At 44.6% G+C, this 23,223-nt stretch overlaps 1 protein-coding gene across 2 annotated transcripts in view; it reads left to right on the top strand.

Moving 5' to 3' along the window:
- The window catches only part of SH3TC2 (SH3 domain and tetratricopeptide repeats 2), a 65,895-nt gene extending 51,749 nt beyond the window's left edge, over positions 1-14,146 (top strand). For both annotated transcript variants that reach the window (XM_012728043.1, XM_012728044.1), the window contains exons 13-17: positions 3,484-3,634; positions 5,942-6,064; positions 7,773-7,923; positions 10,804-11,000; positions 13,278-14,146. In XM_012728043.1, the coding sequence (XP_012583497.1) occupies positions 3,484-3,634; positions 5,942-6,064; positions 7,773-7,923; positions 10,804-11,000; positions 13,278-13,469 (814 nt within the window). In that variant the 3' untranslated portion in view covers positions 13,470-14,146. The remainder of the gene's footprint in view (positions 1-3,483; positions 3,635-5,941; positions 6,065-7,772; positions 7,924-10,803; positions 11,001-13,277) is intronic.
- Positions 14,147-23,223: the final 9,077 nt, after the last annotated feature.

Here is a 23,223-nt window from a genome sequence, read left to right as displayed (position 1 = left end):
TTTCTTTCTTTCTTTCTTTCTTTCTTTCTTTCTTTCTTTCTTTCTTTCTTTCTTTCTTTCTTTCTTTCTTTCTTTCTTTCTTTCTTTCTTTTTTAACCAGGATTGTCATTGCTTTTATGCGGGAGTAGAGTTTTGGAGGTGTTGGAAGTTGATCTGCACTAGGATTTTTTTTCCTTTTTTTAAAAATATATTACTTTATTTTTACATATTTTTGTGCATTTTTCCATCTCAGTTGCAGTCCCCTTGGGTTTCCCAACACCAAATCACCCATGTGCCATCACCATAGTGCGCTAGGATATTTTTTAGTGGCTTAAGCTTCTTTGTGCTGTGCTTTAACCTGCTGCGCCACCAGGGAGGGCCCACGCCTTATTTTGTTTTGTTTGAATCACCTACTTCTACAGATTATTTGAGAAAAAAGGAAGACAAAAGAACAAAGGCCAGTTAACAGACACAGAGAAGCAGGTGTGTCCATGCACCTGGAGGTGGTAACTATAATTTAGCGCTAAGCTTCCTGGTAGCTAAGGTGAAAAGGGGGAAACTGGATGAGGTTTTCACTGTCTGATAAAAGAACATAAAGAAATGTATCTGCAGGAACAATATTTTCCCCTAGAACTGAGTTATTCTAGGAAGAATATAAGTGGGTTTTGATGTCATGGATGGAATTCTTCAACTAATAAACATACCACAGGGGATTTCCATTCTTACAAAGCTTGAGGTCAAAGACAGCACATATTAATAGGAGAGATGGCAAGATTTGAAGGAAAGGGGAGGATACTTTCAGCTACGGATGGAGAGCTCTGTCGGGGAAGTCCCAGAAGGCACAAGACTTGGGCTCAGGCTTACCCCGTGTTATTCCACCAGCCATGCTCCTCATTTTTAACCTACGGTCTCAGGGAGTAACTAGAGGAACCTTTCCAGGCCAAGCCACTGACTCATCTGGTGGGTCATAAGGCAGAGATTATTGATTGACAGAGGTAAAGTATTGATGGGAAAGAACCCAGGAAGTTGCCAACTACCTCATAATTTAAAATCATAAAGACAACTTGTGTTTTACTGGCAGTGATGGATCAGGTGTGAGTCTTGGCAGGCCGCAGTGATCTCTGGGAAACCCTTCAATGCTCTAGAAGTCTTGTTAGTGCTTGTGAGTAGCTGGGTCACCATAAACCCTTTCCTCTTCCTTCTGTCCCTACCCCCGTGGGATATTTCCTGGAGAGAGGTACTTGTCTCTCGTGCATAGACACAGTGATCTAAGAGAGAATAATCCAAGAAACAAATGCCTACACTGTGAGATGGCTTCTCTCCTAACCCAAATCTTGTTTCCTGGGGGTCTGGAGAAAATAGCCTTAAAGTCTCCCAGGGAACAAGTGGGAATAAACACAGACCAGAAACCAGGATTTGGAGGATGTGCTTCAGTCTGTCTCCATCAGATCTCTCAGTGGGTTTGGGGAGAGTAATGGAAGCCAGTCCTGCCATGGCTCTCAACACTGCTTGAGGTTTGGGGGTACAGAGTGGATTAGAGAAAGGCAGGGCTTCCTGTAGTGAAAGTTAGTGCTTAATACAGTATTCTTGAATTTTCTGGAAAATTGTCTTATGTAGAAAACTCTCCTCCATGGCAGGGATTAAGAAAGAAAAGAGTCAGAGGTAATGCAGAGTTGCACAGATTCTAGAATTCTGTCCTAGGTGGGCAAGAACTCCAGCATTGCCTGCAGTTGCCCAGTTTCAGCAGTCCAGTCTCAGCAGCAGCCTGGTGAGAGGGTGACAAATCCTCATCCTGATGCAGTAAATCTTATGTCATAAGGCCTATAGAGAACATCAGGCACTTTTTTCTCAGAGCCTAGAAGGGTCAAGAGTCTGGAACTTTCTCTAGTACAGTAGCTGCCTCATTGATAAGAAGGCTCAGGTGGGGCCTTCTTAGTCAAAGGCAATGCTTATTTCCATCCCTGTGCTCAAGTATGTGATGGTTACATCTGCTGAAGCCCTACTAACTGGTCACAGACTGGTCAATGAATGACCTAAGTGTCCAGAAGGATTCGCATAGTTTTGTGCAGTGGTCTCACACTTCCTTGAGTCTTAGCATAACCTGGACATGTCTTGTGTGTCTTGGAAATAGAGATTCCTGGTATGCAACCACAATGGTTCTCATGCAGAGTCAGCCCCGGGAGTCTGTGTTTTCAGCGAACCTGAATAATGCTGATGCAGGTGGGCTGTGAATTGGGTTTGAGAGTGGAGGTGTGGTGGAATGAGGCCTGGGCTGGAACTCAAAGAAGGGGGTTCTGGCTTCGATCTTCACCAGTGTGGGGGGCTGCCTAGTGCAGTCATTTCTCATCTTTCGGCCAGTTGTGCACAAGCCATAAGGGGATTGGATGAGATCAGCAAGTCTCAAGCCCACACATGGACTTGCCACACATGGAGCCCCTGCTAGAGACTGGCCCTCGGTAGCCTCCATGTCAACAAATGGGGTGACTTTGCTTGCTCCTGTGTGTCTGAAAAGCTTCCAGCTCATTCTGATGTTGTTGGAGCTGAGACTACTGTCTGGATGATTTCCAGTACTTGGCCTTATTCTAGAATTCTGAATCTGCACAACTCTGTATTACCTCTGCCTCTTTTTGTCATTAATCCCTGCCATGGAGGAGGGTTTTCTACATAAGACAATTTTCCAGAAAAGTCAAGAATACTATGTTAAGCACCAGCTTTAAAAACTTTTGTCCTTTGCTTGTCCTTCTTAAACAAAGATCAAAGTCATCACCGTGGTCATTTATTTGTGCATGTATTAGATAAATACACATCTAGCATTTACTGCTTATTAAGGGCTTATGACCAAACAATTCTGTAATATAGTCAAACAAGCGATAGATCATGGGTTGTAATAATAATAATGATAACTAGGCCTTCCTAGTTATCAAGGGTGTTAAGTCTCAGCACTATGAAGCTAGCTGCAGCCATTGCAGCTTGAGTTTGATCCCCAGCCAGAGACTTGACCACATGGCGCAGCAGATGTTTCCTGTCACCTGCTGCTCCCTTTAGCAGCTTATTTCAGTAGATCCCCCTTGTTATGCTCCCCACTCTATCTCTGGCACACCCTCTCACCTCACCCCCTCCTACCTTTGGCCAACATCCCAGCTCTTGTTTGCATAAAAAATAAAATAAATCTTAAAAAAAAGTAGTGATAACTAGCATTTAAATATTCACCAAGTGCTTAGTCTACGTACTGTTCTAAATACTCTAGTTCTGTTACTTCATTTAACCCCCCCAATGAGCCTCAGAGGCAAGTCAATTATATGCCCGTTTTACAGATAGAGAAACTAAGGCACAAAAAGGTGCTATACTTTCTCAAGATCACACGGCTGATTGAAGCAGATCTGGGCTTCAAAAGTCTATATGATGACATATTGTTCACTCCCAGAGCCTTGGCTTCCTCTGTGCTGAGCAAGTCCCAGGTCCCCTTGAGGCCTCATACCCTGTGAGTCCATGTCTGCCTTCCAGGTCCCTCAGGAGGTCTCTCACCTGCATCAAGGAGAGCCTGCGAATCTTCATCGATCTGGGAGAGAGAGACAAGGCCGCTGAGGCCTGGCTGGGGGCGGGGCGTCTCCACTACCTCATGCAGGAAGACGAGCTGGTGGAGCTGTACCTGCAGGTGGGTCTCCGCTGGCGCCACTGCTGACTCGGGACTTTCGGGCAGACAGTTGTCCCCTCCAAAGTGACTGGCTGCAACTAGAGAGAGGAAATATCCATGCCAAGTCCTCTGAGGGAGGGTGGGGGCAGCTCTCTGGGCACAAGCCTGAACCCAGGGAGGTCTGGCGGGGTGAACCGCAGATTCTGAGTCCCATGTATAGAGGGGCGCCCACCTGTCACGTGAGTGCAGCCATCTTCCCGACAAACACACGACACGCCCCTTATTTTTTTGATTCTTTGCCTTGATCATCTTTCACCTCCATCTTTTAAAATCTATTTTAAAATTTTCTTATATTGTTGTTGTTCATTTTTGTATAATATTTGATTTTCTCCTCTGGTGTTGTTCCCATAATCTCCCCTTGCCCCACCCTGCCCCCCCCCCCCCCCGTGGTGGCACCTGTGATCCATCCATCACCTCAGTCCTTTGTGTTTTTACCGCCCCTGCCTTGATCCCTCTCCCTCCCCTTCCCTGCTGTGTACCTCAGCTCTATGGTGTGCTGTAAGTTCTGCCTTTTTCCTCATCCTCTGTTTGGTTTCCCTATGGTTCTCCTTTAAATGATACTAGTACACACACACACTTATTTTGACTGTGCGGTTTGCTGCCTCACGCATGTGGTACGCTCAGCAAAGCCTTGGTGTGCTGGAAACCTGCAACACATACCACATCAGGCTTGGAAGTGAGTCAGGTTTAGGTAACAGAATTAAAGTCAGGGTTGATATATAGAAGGTTTCAACATGATTGCCTCTTGGGATTCTTTTATTTGCACACCTTCAGAGTCTGAGTTATGGTCTAGTGTGGTGATAGAAAGCCTGGGCTTTGGAGACAGACCAGCCTACCACCACGTAACGTGGTTGCCAGTTGGGTACCTTGGGACTATGGGCTTGCTACTGAGCTATCTCAGCTTTTTTCATTTCTTAGCTTAAGGATTAGAAATGACTTATCATAAATATGCACACATAGTAAGCATTTATTAAATGCTGGGGACTTAGAAAATGCTTAATAAATAGGATTATTATTATTACTACGAATACCCGTACAATATTTCTGCTTTTTTTGATATGTAACGACACTTGTTATATCAAAAGAGGCCTGTTATCTGTCCTTCCTTCCCATTGTTATTCCCTTTATTCTGTTACCTAAACCTGACTCACTTCTGCCAAGCCTGATGTGGTATGTGTTGCAGGCTTCCAGCACACCAAGGCTTTGTTGAGTGTACCACATGCGTGATGCAGTTTAATTCTCGTTACAAATACAGCAGGTATTGCTAAGGAAATTCCCACTTGCCAACAAATTTCAACGAGTTTGAATAACTTGCCCAAGGTCTAACAGCTAGTGAGTAGTAAAGATGGTAGTTTGGCTTAAAGCATTCCTCTCAGCTCTAGAATATCATACCTTCTTCGATGGCAGAGCTGGAAGCATTTTCAGAGTACAGACAGTGCTGTCCTGCCCATCACTCACTGCCCCCAAGGGAGCTGTTTGGGGGACTCAGACTCAGATCCAGTTCATGGTCACATGCTATGACTGGGATCCAGGCCCACCCCACCATGGACTGCCACCTGAGGTTCTGGGGCTGTCCCCACCGCAGACTTTTGAGGTCCTGGGGTGATGCTGCAGAGCCTTGGGGCACTCTGTTTAGACACGAGAAGACATACCTTGTTGGAGAGAAAGGGATTTCTTTCTCTTTTCTCCTGGGTATTATCAGGGCAATGGGCTACAAAACATTAGTGTTTGATTTCTACTAATTGATGATGTCAACTTGACCTTGGAGAAGTTTCTCGTTCTTTCCCGAGCCTCAGTTTCTCCATCTGGAAGGGTTGGCCTAGATAACTGTTTTCCAAGCCTCAGTCATGGTTGGGCCATATCTTCTGTAGGATTATTGACTCCCCTCCTTTTACTTGACTTGACAGCAACTTAGATTTTTACATTCAATGATACTACCTGGAGGCACAGGTTTTGGTGTATTAAGAGTCTTGTTTCTCTAAAACACATTGCTTAACTATTAAAATACAAAACATCCATTTTTGAACTGCAAAAAAAAAAAATTCACTTCTAGGGTTACCAAAGTAATCTCTCCAAGCATGATGAGGAGATGCAAGATCAGAGACCCCCATGGCAAGATCAGAGCCCCGAGAGTGTGAGAGCGACTCAGAATGGATGTGCTTTAGCAGGTTAAACTAATGGGACATTATCATATGCCTGCTTATCCTGTAAGTCTTTAGAAGTCCTCTCTATATTTCTTTCTTTGACGGCCATCTTTGTTCTACCCAGGCTGCAATCCAGAAAGCCCTGAAGTCAGAGGAGCCCTCCCTGGCTCTTAAGCTTTATGAAGAAGCAGGTGACTTGTTCTTCAATGGGACCCGCAGCAGGCATCGTGCGGTAGAGTATTACCGGGTGAGTCCTGGGTGCCTGTTCCCACGGGCTGGGCAAGCTGAGGTCCATGTGGACTGGGGCCTCGGATCTGACCCCTTCCCTTCTCTGACTGGTGCTTCTTTTTCTTCCCTTCCTCTCAATGCCCACAATGTCCTCTCTTCTGTATTGCACTCTCCAGAAGGCTGTAGCTACAGTTTATCATTCTTGTGCTTGATAAACACACTCTAATCATCACCTTTCTGTATGCATTGAAGTGTAGCACACTTCATGCTTTCCAGAATGTTTTCATGTACTGCTGGTGGCATGGTGGGAGATGATTTTAAAGGGGTCATGAATGAATGTTTTTACTATGTTTATATCAAGCATGCATTTTAATATAGTTTTAAAAATTAAAAATGTGTAACACCAGTTCATCTAATCCATAATTTCAAAGCTATTATTGCAGAGGATGAGGCAAAATAACAAGGGTTGGCTTAATAAATAATACCAATACCCGAAGTTAACAGAATTTCAAAAATCATATTTGTTGTTCATCCATGATTAATATTTTTACTTATTAAGATATTCATTCACTTGTCAATTGTTTATCCAGTATCAAACCCACTTTTTATCAAGCACTCAGTAAGTTTTAGGCACTGAGCTGGGGGGGCGGGGAGAGCAGGAAGCACTTTCCCGACTGTTGTGCTTATCTTTATATGTATTTTATAGATGAGAAAATAAAGGCTCAGAGAGGTGAATTGACCTGCCTCCAAATCTATCATAATAAAAGTAATAGAACTGACCATTTATTGGGCACTCTCAGACACCATGCCAGTAGCACATGCGCCCACTCTGGAGATATGGTGCTGAGGGCACATGTAGCTAGGAGAGGAATAACTTCCCATGTGACCCTGGAAAGTCATCTCCTCCTTCCCACATTCAGCTTTTCCAGTTTTAGGAGGCCTGATGACTTCTAGTTATTCTACCTCTGAGTTCTGTGCAGAGCAACCAAGAGCAAGGACTAGATGAGTGGATTAAGGAAAGTCACACTTGGAAACATCCCTGTCATCCTTTGCTTTTAGCCACTGCCACCCACCTGTGGCACAGCCCTGCCTAAGGCATGACACCTCTCAGAGTCCATCTTTACCATGAGTCTTGCCTAGGCTCAGAGTCCTGTGCTATCGCTGGGAGGCAAGTACTTTCTTTCTTTCTACTCTTGTAGGTTCCTTGGCTGTTCTAATGACTAAAATGGCATAAAATAGGCTAACAGAAGACAAACAGATTTAATTACCATGTGGGGGGAGGGGAGGCCACACAATGACCCAGGAACCCCTGAGAGGCAACATGAGGTATATCTGCAATCTTGGGCGATGGCATCTGGGACTTCAAAGGGAAGGAAGGCAATTCACAGGAACAGGAGAAGAGCAAATGTTTGCTAACTAATGTTTCCTGAGCCTACAGAACAATGGGGCACAGAGACTTTGAACCCAGTCTGTGCTAAGTGTCCCCCAGTCTACTGCACTTAGCATCTATATACATGTTTTTGTTTTTGTTTTTGTACTTACGGGTTTTTGTACTTATAGCTCACTTCCTGGACAGTATTTTCTATACAAATTACTTAACACAATCAAGGGAAAGACAGAAAAAGGCTTCCTGAGTTGGCTGGGTGCAACTTGCCTTTAGCTGTCCATATCTCAAAGCAGCCTATTTGGGAGAGGCATGTTCTGAACCCCTCCACTTGTGTTCTCAGGTTGGGGCTATTCCTTTGGCAAGGAGGCTGAAGGCATTGAGAACGGAGCTCCGGATTTTCAACAAACTGACCGAGCTGCAGATTAGCCTGAAAGGCTATGAGAAGGCTCTAGAATTTGCTACTCTGGCTGCCAGACTCAGTACAGTCACAGGTAGGTGGCTTTTCCTGCTGATGTTTGAATGGAAGGGGAAACACTCCCTGAGGAGGGACAGCCAAGCAGTGACAGCAGACACTCTGAAATCAGACTTTGTGGGTTCAGATCCCGGGTCCAACAGTCAATTAATGTCTAGTTAATGTCTCTAAGCCCCAAGTCTGTCACTGGCAAATGATATCAGGATGAAAGTAAGAACACATCTTCTGCAGTTGTGAGGAGCAATGATAATCTGTGTGACGCCTAGGGTATCGTGCTTGGTGTAAAATACGTACTTGATATCAGCACCGCATTAATTATTATTATAGTAGAATTGGAATTGCTCATCAACACAGGGTAAATGGTATTTTATTCTCCGCACCAACAAGGGCCCCTGCCCCCACCTCCCAAAGGACTGTGCCCTAACGTTTTTATTGCTCAGTGCTTAGTCAAAAGCACATCTCCCCCAAGTATTAAAATGTGCATGGTGGATTCCCAGGAACTTAACTCACTACTTAGCTGACATAACTTGTGCTTATACCAAAAGCTATTAGAGAATAACATACAGAAAACAAAAAAAGACTGAAGGAAAAAAAAAAAAAACTCATCTCAATTGTTAGTGTTTGAGATATGCAGTTTGATGAGATAAACCTGGATTAGATGTTGGGCAAATGGAGTCTTGGGTGAAGATTCTAGAAGGGACTTCTGGTATGATCAAGGGTGTGAGATATTTGTAGTGTTTAATTGCTCTCCTCCTTCTATCCCTACCATTTTCCTTACTGCAGAAACCTAACTGAGGGGTTGCTCTCTGCCAATCCCGGGAAAGGCCTTGGGGGCTTGGGCAGTTCCCTCTCTGAGCTCTGTTATCTGTCCCTGGGCAAAAACTGAAAGGAGGTTAGCATGACCCTTTCACACATTTCCCTGGGACTGGATTTTTCCATATCAGAGATTTTTTTTCTTTTAAGTGTGCCTTTTGGCCCTTTGAAGCCTAAAAGTGATATTTTTAGATTGCATCAAACAGCTACCTTGCAAGTATTCCAAACACACAATTGGAAATTTTTGTTCTCTTTAAAAGGCCACATTGTATTAAAGAAATTAGTTATGAAACCTACCAAAAACCAAAACAAGTCATAGACCTATTGGAAATCAATGTAAAACAAGCATGTTTAAAAACAAAAACCAGAATGAGTGGGTCTCGTAGCTTATCTGAGATGGGGAGCTGGCCAGGGACGGAGGTGACTAGGAGGACCGCCCCAGGAAACTCCCTGCAGAAACAAACTGTGGGTCATTGTTAGTTATACACCTTTGGGTAGTTCGAAAAGATTCTTAGCTATTCTGTCAAGCTAGTCTTGACAGTCATCGTATGTGACCCATCACAGGGATTTGGAAAGCACTCTTCTCTAGAAACTCAAGTTCCAGGGACATCTGCAGAAAATTTTCTTCAGGAATCATCTCTGAAAACTTTGACTACACTCTGCTCACTCTTCTAGAGAGCCCCTGGCTTTTCTTTTGTAGCCGTAGGGGAGAAAAGCATTTCCTGCTATGCTTTTCTTTGGTAACTGCAGGGGAGAAAACATTTCTTTCTACCCTTTTGGGTTCTTTTCATTAGCCTAATAATTAAATTGACATGACAGATTACCAGGAGAAAACTATATTTAAGTTCATATATACAGGAGCCTCAAGACATGAGATTCTGAGAAGTAATGAAAGCTGAAAGAAATAGTAAACTTGGATAAATGACCAAGAAACTCTTGAGCTGAGGTGCTAACATGAAGAAGTGGCAGAGTTTTTTAAGATTTATTTATTTATGCATACAGAACTGGGGTACAGGTCAGAGGTGCAGAGGTGGTGAGCGGATTCACCAGAGAAAGCAGGGAGTAGAACAGGCTGACTGACAAAGTACACTGCTGAGGGGAGCAGTGGGCAAGACAGGAGAGGTCTGCTGCACCATGTGGGTCATCTCTAGAACTCATGCTGAAGTGGCTTTAGCTTCTTAGTGCTGTGCTTTAATCCACTGCACCACCAGGGAGGGCCCGGCAGAATTTGTTTTACATAATTTCTCTCTTTGGCAATAACGGTGTCTCTCTGGGCCCAGAGACAGAGAGCCTTTCCTGCTTTCAGGGAGATGGCGGAGGGTCATGATGTCTTCTTTAACCAGCTCTTTCTTAAGTATCTTTAATTCAAAGTAACAAGTACAACCACCAGTACTGGGTTTGGGTGACTTGCTCCAAACCCTGATATCATATTTAGCACAGGTGCAATTTTTGCCTTTGTAAGATTATTTAAGCAGTGTCTCTGTTCTAGGAGACCATTGGCCTCCTCAAGGTAAGGTCTCTCTACTTTGTCCCTGATGTCCCCAATCTAATCTCTGACTCTAATAGACCTTCAGAAAGCTTCACAGATTATTCTTGATGGTTTCACTTAAATGTGGAATCCAGAGACACTAAATAAAGGTAAGACAAAGATAAACTGTTAAGACCAACCCTTGAAGCAGATCATAGATCTCAGACAGGAAGGGGGTGAGGAAAGGTAGGGAGAAGGGAGAGAACAAGAGGGAGGGTGTTGGAGCACTGTGGGTACTTCAGTGGGTGGGAAAACTATGGTGACTATACCCAAGGAGAGAATTTTTTTTATAGTTTTAGCATCCTTTTGTGCCTTTTTCCATCTCAGTTGTAATCCCCATGGATTTCCCATCACCGATTCACCCGTGTGCCTTCACCATAGTCCTGGGCACTGCCCCTCCCCCATTTTTTATCTCAAGGGGAGAAATTTTATACTGTGAAAACATGGACAAGGGAGTTTGAAAACAAAAAATACCCAAAAAGAAGCTGTCCAGGATGAATGCGTGAACAAATGATGAGAAGCCTTGTCTGTAGATCCCTCTCTGTCTTCCATTCCTAGGGGATCAGAGGCAGATGTTGGTGGCCTTTCACCGTCTGGCGACTGTGTACTATTCCCTGCACATGTATGAGATGGCCGAGGACTGCTACCTGAAGACGCTGTCTCTCTGCCCAGCCCCTCTGCACAGCCCCAAGGAGGCCCTATACTATGCCAAGGTGTATTACCGCCTTGGCCGACTCACCTTCCAGCAGCTGAAGGTAAGAGTCAGGCTTCAACTCTGGGCAAGAACTACCAGCTAGCCTTAGGATGCTGAACCTTTGGGGCAGAGTTGAGAACCAAGTCAGGGAGTTATGTGTCAGACGTAGGGTGGCCCCCATATGGTTTTCTACCTGGCTATATTGGAGGCCTCAGAGGGTTCCAATCTTTGCCTGGAGATTGACCGCAGCTCCTCATTCTCCTTGCTCTTCTTCGACCTCTGTGCCCACGTCATCCACCAATGGTATGGCAATGCTGCTCAGAAGCTCAGCTGAGCTCCTGAGAGTCCTGTGAAACATATGACATCCCAAATAACAAGTGAGCCCCAAAACAAAGACCTTTCACCTCCAACATTAATGTTTACCTGCGTGTTTAGGGGCACAGGGGACCCCTCTTGTTTCTCCTCAGGTTAGTCAAGCAAACTAATTCACATTAGATAAATTATGAGAAAAAATTTAATGGGAGAAGTTACATGGATGTTAATTCTAGAATAAATGGGATAGACCGAGGACTTATATCCTGAGCTAAGAAGGGTCTAGGGGGCTGGAGCTTCAAGAAGAGAGGTGGGGGTCAGAGTGAGAGAGAGTGAGGCATGTGAGAAACCAGATGTTCTAGATGTTTGCCTGCCAAAGAGAGAGGTCACTGAAAATATGGTGATTTTTGGAGATGACCCTAAGTCTGAGTAATTTCAGGTAAGGTGATAGTTTCTCCTGAAACTATCGAGCCCACGGGATCTTGATTGATTTTAGCTCCATAAGCCAAGGTGACAAGGGCTGGGAAAAGCTTATCTAAATATTTGTGGGGAAGCTTATCTTTCCTATGTCTGCAAAATGCTATAAGTTAACTGATCAACCACATCCACTTCCTGTAACGTTACATACACACATCAATATTTTTGGAGAAATCTAAAATTAGGTGCATGTATCTGAGATAAACATATGTTGAGATAAACATATGTTGAGGTGAAAATAGGTTGAGATATGAGATCTTGGAGTGGAAACAGCCTAGGTCCTGACAAGGGCTTGGTCTTGATTCTCCTACTTGTGCTGGAGTAGAATCTAGGACTTCTTATTTTTTTCTTGTTCCGCCTGGAAATGTGTAGGTGGTCCTTTCTTCTGTTACAATTCTGGCTTTGGAAGCGTTGACTTCCTCTTGCCAGAGCTCCCAGACTGTTCCAGCTCCAACCTCATCTCTTAATACGGTGACTGCCTGTTTGGCCCCGTGGGGGCATTTGGGGCTCTCTGCTGTGATTTTCCTATTTTCCAGACATTGTTTCTGGCTTGAATTAATTATTGACTTATGGGGGTTAATGGGAACCAGACATCTCTTTTTGAATCTCACCCAAAGATGCATCTGTTGCTTATTCCTGGGGAATACAAGGAGGGCTGAGGGTCGGGTGGAGGTTCTTGAAGGACTCCCAGCCCTGTTACTGTGTCTCGCAGCTCTCAGGAAGTGGCTCAGAGACCAAGTATGTGGGATTGAATTGCATGAACCAAGGGCTCTAGGAATTGTAAAGACAAGAACTCATCTCACACTACCTTAAACAAAAGAAATGACAGTGTATTGACACAGAGACTGGCAGGCTCAGGAGTAATGTAATTTCTAGTTCTTTTGGATGCTGCTACTGAAATGTCTTCAGGAGCTTCCCCGCCTATCTCTATGTCTTGGTTCTGATGTTTCTGCTTCTGTTTCTTCTTCTTTTAAGATGTATTTATTTATGCATGCAGAACTGGGGTATAGGCCAGAGGTGCAGGGGCAGTGAGAGAATTTACCAGAGACAGAGTGAGGAGCAGGACAGGCAAATAGAGGAAGTACACTGCTGAGGGGAGCAGTGGGTGGGTCAGGAGAGGTCTGCCACGGCATGTGGGTCAGCTCCCAGCTAAGGATTCAACTTGGCTGCGGTTAGCTTCATAGTGCTGTGCCCACTGAGCCGCCAGGGTGGGCCCTCTACTTCTATTTCTTGCCCTTCCTCTCCTTCAGCTCTATATCTAAAAGGGAATAGGACCACTTTCTCTGCCAGGACACACAGAAAGGTCCCACGTGGTGACTGGATGGGTCAACTCTGAAGCGCTGGGTCTAGGGCAGTGCTCCTTTGAGATTGGTCAAGTCTGGCCAGATTCCGCTCTTGGGCTGGGATCATGGGGGACCATAGTGGTGTAGGGGAAGAGCTCCCCAGGGAACTGGCTGATAGGGCTCCCAGAGCTCCTGGCACTGTCTCACAGCCTGTCCTGGAAATGCTTGCTAATGCTGTCTCTTCTTTACCCCTGCCATGGGGTTAGGATGCCCACGATGCCACGGAATACTTCTGGCTGGCCCACGCAGCAGCGGTCCTGCTGGGTGACGAGGAGTTGCAAGACACCATTAGAAGCAGGCTGGACGACATCTGCCACAGCCCCCTGTGGTACAGCAGCTCCTCTGGGCATTCCTCAGAGAGGGCACGGTGGCTGAGTGGTGGGGGCCTGGCCCTCTGAGGAGAGCTGTCCCATCTCCCACCAGTGGTCCCGGTCAGAAACTTCCCCCCTGCCCAGCCTCCTGGACACTGATCTGTCTGGGGGTTGAGTCATCCCCTGACCAGTTGCCCCTCTCATTTTACAATGGGAACAGAACAGTCCAGAGGCAGGGGTCTCATTTGAGCCACTCAAGGGATGGGTGATAGAGCAGGGATTAGGAGTCCTGGCTGTGTGTCTAGAGCCTTCCAGTAGACTGGCCCTTTCACACCCATGTCTACTTTCTCAACATGAGAAACCTCGCCTTAGGAAACCTATCTCCTTCCTCTGTGAGGAAACCAGATGGCCGATGGGACTCTTCCTCTCACTTACATTGCTCAGTGGTGGACTCTTGCCCTGCTAGCTCCATTCCTTTCTCTTCAGCAAGAACCAAAGGAGGTATCACTCTTCTTGTCTCTGGGCACTGGCAGGAGGCAATTCAATGTGTCCTTAGCCCAAAAGGACATCAGGAGAGCCAGCTGGAAGGCACAGACAGTGAGATCTGAGGTAGACTCACCTTCTCTACCATGTTCCAGGCTCTTCTCTGACACAACCCCCCAGAAACCTTGGGGAAGCTTCTCAAGGGTTAAAGCTTAAAAACTGAACACCAAGAAAATGATGCTGTAAGTGACATGTAAACAGTGTACATTATTAAATGTTGCCCATTGACATTTGCACACGTGTGTCTCCTCTTTGATAGGGAGAGAAGAAATGGCAGACTTGAAGGATGGCTGAAGTAGCAGGTGTTGTGTTGATTTCAGGGTAGCTCCTTTGCAGAGCATGCCTACCAGTCACCCATCGCTGCCTAGCTTTTGCCTTGAAACTTTGGCTCATGGTTTCTGTAGGAAGACCGATCCTGAGGTAGCTGGGTCCCCACCCATGGTGGCTCATCAAGTTACTCCAAGCCTCTGAGGCAACTGCAACCACTCAGCCTCACCAAGAAGGATCTGCTTCCGTACTTACTCACATGGCTGTTTGTGGGAGTCAGTGCTTGCTCACTCCTAGCCAGAAGCTGCCTTTGGGGGTCCTTGCCACGTGGTCTCTCCAGGAAAGCTCACAACAGGTAGAGCTTGGGGAAACCAGTGAAGTCATGAAGTCATGCCCTTTTGTAACCTAAGCTCTTAAGTGAAGTTCCCTTCGTTGTGCTGATTCTGTTCCCGGTAAGTGTCCTTAGGCCCAGGCACACAAAAAAGAAAGGCGTTACCAAGGGTGTGAATATAAGGGAAGTTGAAGCTGCCCACCACAGGCCTGAATTCTTTGATAGACAATGAAGCCAACATGTGGTCAACTGATTGCACCAGCAGCGTCACCTGTGAGAGTGTTTGAAATGTCAATTCATGCCCATGTCCTTCACTCCTCCCCACTCCCACTACCCTCCCCAGGATCTTGAAGTCTCTGGAACCCAGGTGAGCTTTACTTGTTCCCCAGGGCACCTTAGTGCACACAAGCACATGAGGAGCATAGACAGGCTCTAGAACAGTGGTTCTCAGATTGCGTGTAAAACAGCCTTGGGGGGAAATATGGGACATGACTTTCTGGCTCTTCCCCAGCACTGGAATCCATGGGGTCTGGAGCATGTGTTATTGTTTTTTAAGATTTATTTTATTTATTATGCATAAAAGAGCTGTGACGAAGGCCGAGGAGTGGGGAGGGGGGTGATGAGAGGATTCACCAGAGACAGAATGGGGAGCAAAACAGGCAGGTCTGCTGCGCCATGTGCGTCAGCTCCCTGGCTGAGGATCGAACTTGTGCTGCAGTGACTGGTGATGGCTTCATAAGTGTGGACTTAACCTCTTGAACTACCCGGGAGGGCCTGGAACATGCGCTTTAATGAGCAGCTCAGGCGACTCAAATGCAGGCGGTTGATCCTGACTTGGAAACTATTACTTGTGAGTGGATTTAACCATAGATAAGACACTAGCTGCCTTCAGTTTAGATTTTACTGTTGGCCCATCTGTTTTTGATTCCCTCACGTCTTAGGCCAAGTAGATATTTGGTAGTTTGGTGGGGTGAGTTGAGTCAGTGTCAGATCTGTGATTCTCCAAACTTCTCTGCATAGCCACTCATCTTTAGGAGCTTGGGAAAAAGTACTTTCTACTCTACAAAGTCTTCTCTGGGGGAAAAAAAGAAAAGAAAGTTTTCTCTGAGAAGGAAATGAGATGACCCAATCTACCACATAAAATCAATGTGGTTTCGCTCCCGCTGCATAAAAGCCATAGGCAGAGGGGGATGACTCTGATGACTCAGAATTCTTTCAAAACATTCCTGGGAGACAGCTGGGTGCGTGCTCCAGACCATCCTGCCTCTGACACCTATGAGGTGCTGGGTCCAGACCTCCAGGCCGTTGCACCCCCGCTCCCTCATTTGACTCAAGTTACACACCTTCTGCCTAGTCCCACCCAACAACCTACTAGTCTTCATTTGTCAGATTTCTGTCCCTCTGAAAGTGGGGTTCTCTTAGCTACACCAGGCCGTTGGCCTTGGCTGGTGGGCAGAGAGTGCAGAGGGATAAGACTGTGCTGATGGAAATCGAAGGTTGTGTTTCCACCTTGCCTTTAGGTTTTCCTTCCCCCTAGCCACATCATACCACGCTTCATATGTAGCCCACGGCCAATGGTACCATCTTTCCCCATGAGCTTCTGCTCAGCAGGATCTTCTCAATTGCTCCATGTACACATATTTCAGTTAAAGACAGTGTATCCACCCCTCGTGTATTTTGTTGGGAATTTTGGTTAAACTCGTCTAATTCAGCACTTTGGTTCACCTGTAAATCTGGTAAATTTGCCTTTAAAATATTTAGTACATTTCCAAACACTATGATAAACTATTTTTTAAAGGGGAAAGGCATTGTGCTGTGGCATTGCAATAATGCTACATGCAAATTCCTCTGCTAATATTGTCTTTAGAAGTGTTTAAAAGTCCCATTTTAAAAATATGGTTTGATGTTGTTTTTTTCATGACCCATGGAGAATGAAGTGATGATTGAATTGGGTCTCTGTTCAAGCAGGATTTTTTTTATACATAAACTGTGGCCAAAAATGAATGAGTTACCGTCTTTATTCTATCCGCACCCAAACTTGCCTGGCCCGCCGGCTCCTGGCTCCTTGTATCTAATCTAAATAAAGACCAAGGAGTGAATGACAACATGTTTTCTCAACTTTCATATATTATTTCCCGATCCAACTGTGTTAGCGCTTTGAAAGCCAATGTTGTTTTTTTCCTTTTATTTCTTGTTTTTCCATTGTTTGAAGCTGTATTTACTGCCTGTGTGCACAGGTATGTGTGTGCATAGGTGCATGTGTGTGTGTGTGTGTGTGTGTGTGTGTGTGTTTGCTTGTGCTTGTTAAATGAAATATAACTTTGGACGAAAGTTTTTCTGAGGAAGGGAGCACAGAGAAATGGAAGGTGTCAGAATCGCGGCTGAGAAACAAATCACCTGGCGGTGGAAAAATCTGAATTTTGGTCTAGGATTTGATATAAGCTTATAAGCTGACCTTGGGCAAGTCACTTAGTCTCTATACACTTCAGATTTCTGTTCTCTAACATAACAAATAAAGACCACCTCTCTGTTCTTTCACAGAAATATGATATCTGTACCTTATAAATAGGAGGAGATGGTAACTGAAAGGTGAAATCGTATTTTTATGACACAGTTTTATTCTCTTCTTTTTGACAGGTGAGTAAGCTGAGAAGAAGAAAAGTAATTTTCTTGCAGTCACGCAGGTAGTTAATGACAGCACGACACAGGATGGTACTTGGAGGACAGGGTTTCTCGCATGCAGAGTGAACGTCATAGTTGAGCACATGTATGCACGTGTGTGTATATATATACACACCGGTGTGTGCACACGTGTGCAAGCATGTAGACATGCATGGGCGTATCATGCATTGTGTGCATACTCACATATTTATCACTATATGTGGAGCTGAATATTCATCAAGCTTTTTCTAAGGGAGTTTATTATTCCCTTCACTATCAATTAATTTGTAAAAGATGATAGGTCTATACAGAAGAAAAACTTGTATTTTCTTGTAAATACAATTTCATTTACAAAACTAGTAAATAGAATTTCATAAGTAAAACAAATATGATGAAAACAAAACAAAATTGAAGCTACATCTTGTTGCTCTGGCAAATAGCCTAGAACTGATGGGGAGTGAATTGAAAATAGAGTTGTTGACAAGTGGCAGGGGTGTGGAAGGGAGACCACGAGTTTCTCCTTGAGCCATGAGGTCAGTGGGGCAAGCAGCATAGAGGAAGACCATCCCCAAATGAAAGTCAGTGCACATGTTTCGTGCTTCAGGGGTGGGGGTTTCAACTGTAGGAGAGAAAGGAGAGATGATATAACATGAATGCTATATCAGATGAGAAGCACTGCCATGGAAGTTGATTGCTGGGGGTTATGGGAACTCAGAGGGGACTTAACCCAGATATAGGATCTGGGGAAATCAGGAGGGCTTTCTGGAGGAAGTGACATCTGAGGTCTGAGAGAGGTCTACTTTATATCATGGCAGGCCAAGTAGTACGGAGGTGATAAATCATGTGCCAAGCAGTCCAGAGGAGGGGAAAGCCTGGTGATTTCTGAGAACAATAGCATGTTCAGCAACATCTGAACACAGTCAAGGAGTGGAGGGGGCGGGGCGTGCAGTGAGAAGAGTCTGAAGAGGGTGCTGGAGACAGACCCTGAAGGTTTGATGTTTGATCTCCATTCTAAGGTTGGGGTGAGAGAGGGAGGAACAAGAGAGTTATATGCAGAAGAGAATAACATGATCAGATCTGTGCTTTGGAAAGATGATACTGGAAGCAGCATGAGAAAGGATTAGCAGCAAGAGGGAGGGTGGAAGACTGTTAAGATGTGCAGTTGCAACAACACACTGCAGTCTTGGATTGCACTGGTTTCTCCAAATAAATTCCTTTTTGCGATCCAGTATCCCAGGATTGCATTTAGTTGTCACTTTGTTTCCTTGGTCACCTCTTGTCTGTGATAGTTTCTCAATCTTAGACTTTATTTTTATGACCATGACCATTTTGAACAACTTTGCTGTGATAACTACTCCATGGAGAGGTAAGGGCAGGGAGAGGGAAAGAAAAATTCAGGATGGTCCTGTTCTCCTCAGGGAGAAGTTTTGGGTGAGTAAGGGACTTGGGCACACCTGGGTTAGAATCTTTTAGTAGCTGTGTGACCTTCCGTAAGTTCATTCACATCTCTGATTCCAGCGTGGTCAGGGTTATATCAGGCAGCATGTGTGAAAGTACTGAGCACACACAGTGCCTGGCACATAAAGGATCTGATAAAGATTTGTGTACCTTCTTTATTTCATAGCTGAGGAAATGACTGAAGCACATTTATTTTTTTTATTTTTGAGGACAGCCCTTTACCCAAGGAAGAAAGAAACCTAATTCAGACTCAAAACAAATGAGTTTATTTTTAAAGGCAGTTAATGAAATGGGCTCTGTTCTAAAAAATGCCCACTATGACCACACCCATAGTTTATTTATTTTAAAGTTAAGATTTAAACCTTTTTTCATACTCTGCTTTGTCAGCCAGTTTGCAACTGAATCACGTTTTGTTTCTTTCCCGGTGTGAGTCCTGAAGTTAAAAGTCCAGCCAAAGAGCAAGTGACTAGGTGCATTGGTCCAGCATTCAGGGACTCTGGTGTGAAGTTGGCCTCAGACTCTTCCCCAGGGAATGACAGGAGCTAGCCACTGTACCCCTTAAGCCTCAACTTTTCCTCAGTTTGCCTTGAGACCCCACTTATGGATAACTTGAACTGAGCACTCAATTTATGGACACTGTTAAACGGAAACAAGATGAGGTAGATTCTTAGTAAGCATATCTGGCTTGGGACCTGATGCATGTTTCTCTAGGCTGCTACCTTTTGGGGAGACCTCCTGGTGGCCCTTCTACCTCTTGGGTGCGATAGCATATTTTTCCTAGGGCATGCCTCTCTGCTCCCCCAAGCCCCTTTCGGTTATTTCAGAAGTCAGGAGATTAGTGGAGGGAAGCTTCGGGGGGCTTGGCTCTGAGAAAACAGGCTTTGTGGCACAGTCCCCTAAAGGCTGTCGGGAAGGTTTCCTCTAACGGTGGCTCGGGAAGATCCGCCAGCTGTGGTGGGCAGGGGTGGCCAGGATAGTGTGTAACTGAAACTCATGGGCTCTTGACTTGGTTTTCCAAGAGCGAAGCAGTGGAAGGTAGGACACTGTGTGCTCAAAGGTAGCGCAGAGGTAAGAGCTCTCACTCCTAGTGAGTGTAGTGTGCCCAGGCACTAGGGCTCAAAGGTGAGTTCCCTCTAGGTGAGCTTTCAGACAGCAGGTGGAGGAGGGCTGAGATCAAGGGCTTTTGCTGATCTGTTGTCCTCTCGCTATGTAAGAAATGAAGAATTCCAGTAGGGGGCATTAGCGTCTCTCTTAAGGAAGAGATCATTTACCAAAGCTTGTATTGAATCTCTCAGGGGCAGCCTAGAGCTGTGCTTTAACAGCTTCTTACAATTTTATTTTACTTTACTGTGGTACATAGTAAGAAATGGATTTTATATTATAGCTTAAGATAGAGACTCATAAACATGCATATGATGATGTGTGTTTGCTAAAACATTGTTTCATCCTTACTCCATGAAATGCATCTTGATATGTTCTATTCTATTCAGTTCTGTTCTGTTTCATTTCCATTCCATTCTATTCCATTTCACTCTATGTTGTGCCATCCATTTTTAAACACTATTCTAATGATTGCTAACTTGACTTCTAGTTTACTAAGCGGGTAAAATTACCAGGTCGGTTTGAAAACCACTTACCTGGAGTGAGGGCTTTCAAAAGTGCAGGAAGGTGTTGGCCTTTGTTCTTTCTGATATGTCATTTGATGTATAGCTTTGTTGAGCTAGAAATGCTTACATGTCCAAATAAAAGTGGCAGCGGACATGATTGAATAGTTACTAGGCATGTGATACAACGGAAAACCTTTCTGAGCACTCTCTCATATCATCCACTAACATTTTGAGGAATTTACCTTTTTTTTAAAACAAAATCTCCATTGAGGTATACAGCATAGAACGACTTAGGCAAGTCGAGCTGAGTGGTCGAGGTGAGATTTGAACTCTTGTGTCCCTAACACTGGGGCGACAGTGCTAAGTCATCACATTATGTTATGGTGTATGTCAAATAGCACATCCTTGTCATCATGAATAGAAACAAGATTAAAACTTGTTTCGGTCACCTGGGATACTAGGCTAAAATTCTGGTGAGTCAAAAATGAATTATTCCAGAACAGGGCTAGAGAGTTTAATGTTTTTGGAGTTATTCTTGATCATAGTCTGGAAGTGTAGAAAAAATGATAGGCCATCTTTCCCAAATGAAAAGTGAAAGGACTGGGAAGTTTTGAGTGGTGTGGTGGTAAGAAGCGAAAACAAATTGTAAATTAGCTTTTGAAGATTCTAGGTGAGGACCAGGATGAATGAAGGGAACTTGCAAGATACCCCAGAGCCAATAATCCAAGACTGTGCACACCTGGTAAGGGTGGGTCCAGGTGGTGCCTGGAGGGTGGTCTTGAGTAGCAATGGCAGAGAGGAGATCACAGAAGTGGCAGAATTAGGACTCTTGGAAAAGGAAAGCAGTTAGGCCTCTTCGCCTCCTCCGACTGTCTTCTGAAAAAATAGCCTGGGAGAGGCCCATGCTCATGCTATGATGCTTTAATGCTCACACATAAATGGTGTTAGAAACCATTTTTCATTTGCCCCTTGTACTCAGGAATGCCTGCTTGTTCTTTTGACTTCCTTAGGATTCGTTTTTGGGACAGCAGCTCCTCACCATTACTGAATAGGAAGAATCATGAAAATGGGTCATGTCTTCTGTTTTTGATTCTTACTTTTCAGATCCATGGTCTGATATTTAAACATACTGTGCATGCTTAAAATCTCAACTATATAACCTCTCTTGCACCAGCCAAATATTATGTATAAAAGTAACATTTCTGTTCCTTAACTTTCTTATAAATTGAAAACTTTGGATGTTTTGGGTGTCTGCTTTATAGAGATGCTCACAGGAATGTCCTTGGCTTTTCTGAATGTGGGGCCAGACACTGTAACACCAGCTCCATCCGCCTTCCTCCCCGGGGGTGTGCCGGGTCAAGCTGAAATAACAGCTGCTTGGTAATCTTGGTGACCCAGAGCTTCTTATTCATGAAACAAACAAAATGAACGTTTGTCTTAGAACATGTTACTTTGGGAGTTCAGTGGGTGGAGGGAAGAATAGCCAGAGATGACTTGGAGGATATGCATTTTCGGTTGGTTGCAAGTCCTAAGGGATTTTAGAGATGGAAAGTCTGACCCTCTTCCAGGTCCTGCGGAGTTCCTTTCTTCTTGCCCAGTTATGTTAGATCTGTCTTTCTTCTTTCTCTTTGTGTCCCTAGACTAGATTCTTCCATTTACATGTCCTCATCGACCCCTGTAATTTTCATTCAGGGTATTTTTTTCTGTTTGTAATTATGTATCTGTGTGGTTTTAAAAAATTCCTGGATACAAGGTGGATTGGAAGCTCCAGGGGTCACCCACCTCTCTATTTCCAGATATGAGTCCAGAGTCTGAAACATGGTGTGCCAGGTCAAGTAGCATTGCCGCTCACATGGTACATGGTAAATAAAAAATGAGAGTGAAACTGCTTTCAGTTATCAAGTGGTAACTTCTTATCAGTTATGAAAGGGAGAAAGTATTCCAACTTAATCCACCTGTTTATTGCTCATTAGTGCCTGGGGAGTTGGTGATAGGGCTGCTCACATTCATAGCAGTAAAACTTGACTGAGGATAATAAGTAGAATTTTAATTTATTTAGGAAGAGTTGTTTTGGTTTCCCCCTGATTTTCAAAGATATAACAGATGCTCAGAACAATCACAGTCTTTTACTGAGACCTTGTTGGGCTGGTGCTAAGTAACTCACCTTCAGTATTTGACTTGCTCCTCCAAATGACCCTACAAAGAAGGTGTTATCAGCCCCCGTTTCCAGGTGAAAGAATTGGGGCTCAAAGTAGTTAAGACACTTGCAAGAACCTGCTCTGTCTGACCTGAAATCAGTGTTTTGAAAAGCTGTAATTCTGGTTTTACATTTTCTCATTTAGAACTCAGTGTTTTGAAGAAAACCATTACCCCTGTGAACACCTGATGGAGGAGTTATAAGGAGGAGTGATGGCCAGAACACCTAGGGGCGAGAACCTTGATTTATATGGCCATTGTTACACCAAGTCCCACAGGAAATCCTTCTGGTGCTGAATGCCTAAGGAACAAAGGGAATGGGGGACAGGTGACACCTTTAGGGTATTTGGAGACTAGGTGTCAGAGTACTATTCAGAATCTTTAGGTTCCTTCCTTAGAAAATCCCAAACTGGGGATGTGGTGAGATGCAAGACAAAAGACCTGGCCCTGCCTTTAAATACATTTTGGTTTACTCAGAGGAGACTGGGCGCATGTTGGGAAGCTGTAGGAAGGAGACCCTATGTCATGGAACAGCTTGCATTCATCTATGCATGTATGCATCCATGAGTCCATCCATCCATCCACTCATGCCTCCATCTATCCAACTATCCATCCATGCCTCCATACATGCTTGCATCCACCCATGAGTCCACCATCCATCCATCCATGTTTCCATCCATGAGTCCATCCATCCATCCATGAGTCTATCCATGTATTCATCCATATATGCATCCATACTTCCATCCACCCCTACATCCATGCCTCCATCCATCTATGC

This window comes from Condylura cristata, unplaced genomic scaffold, assembly GCF_000260355.1.
Source record: "Condylura cristata isolate star-nosed mole 26May11 unplaced genomic scaffold, ConCri1.0 scaffold00021, whole genome shotgun sequence".
Classification (NCBI taxonomy): domain Eukaryota; kingdom Metazoa; phylum Chordata; class Mammalia; order Eulipotyphla; family Talpidae; genus Condylura; species Condylura cristata.
Note: the sequence above shows the minus strand (reverse complement) of the source record. Positions and strands in the feature narration are given on the sequence as shown.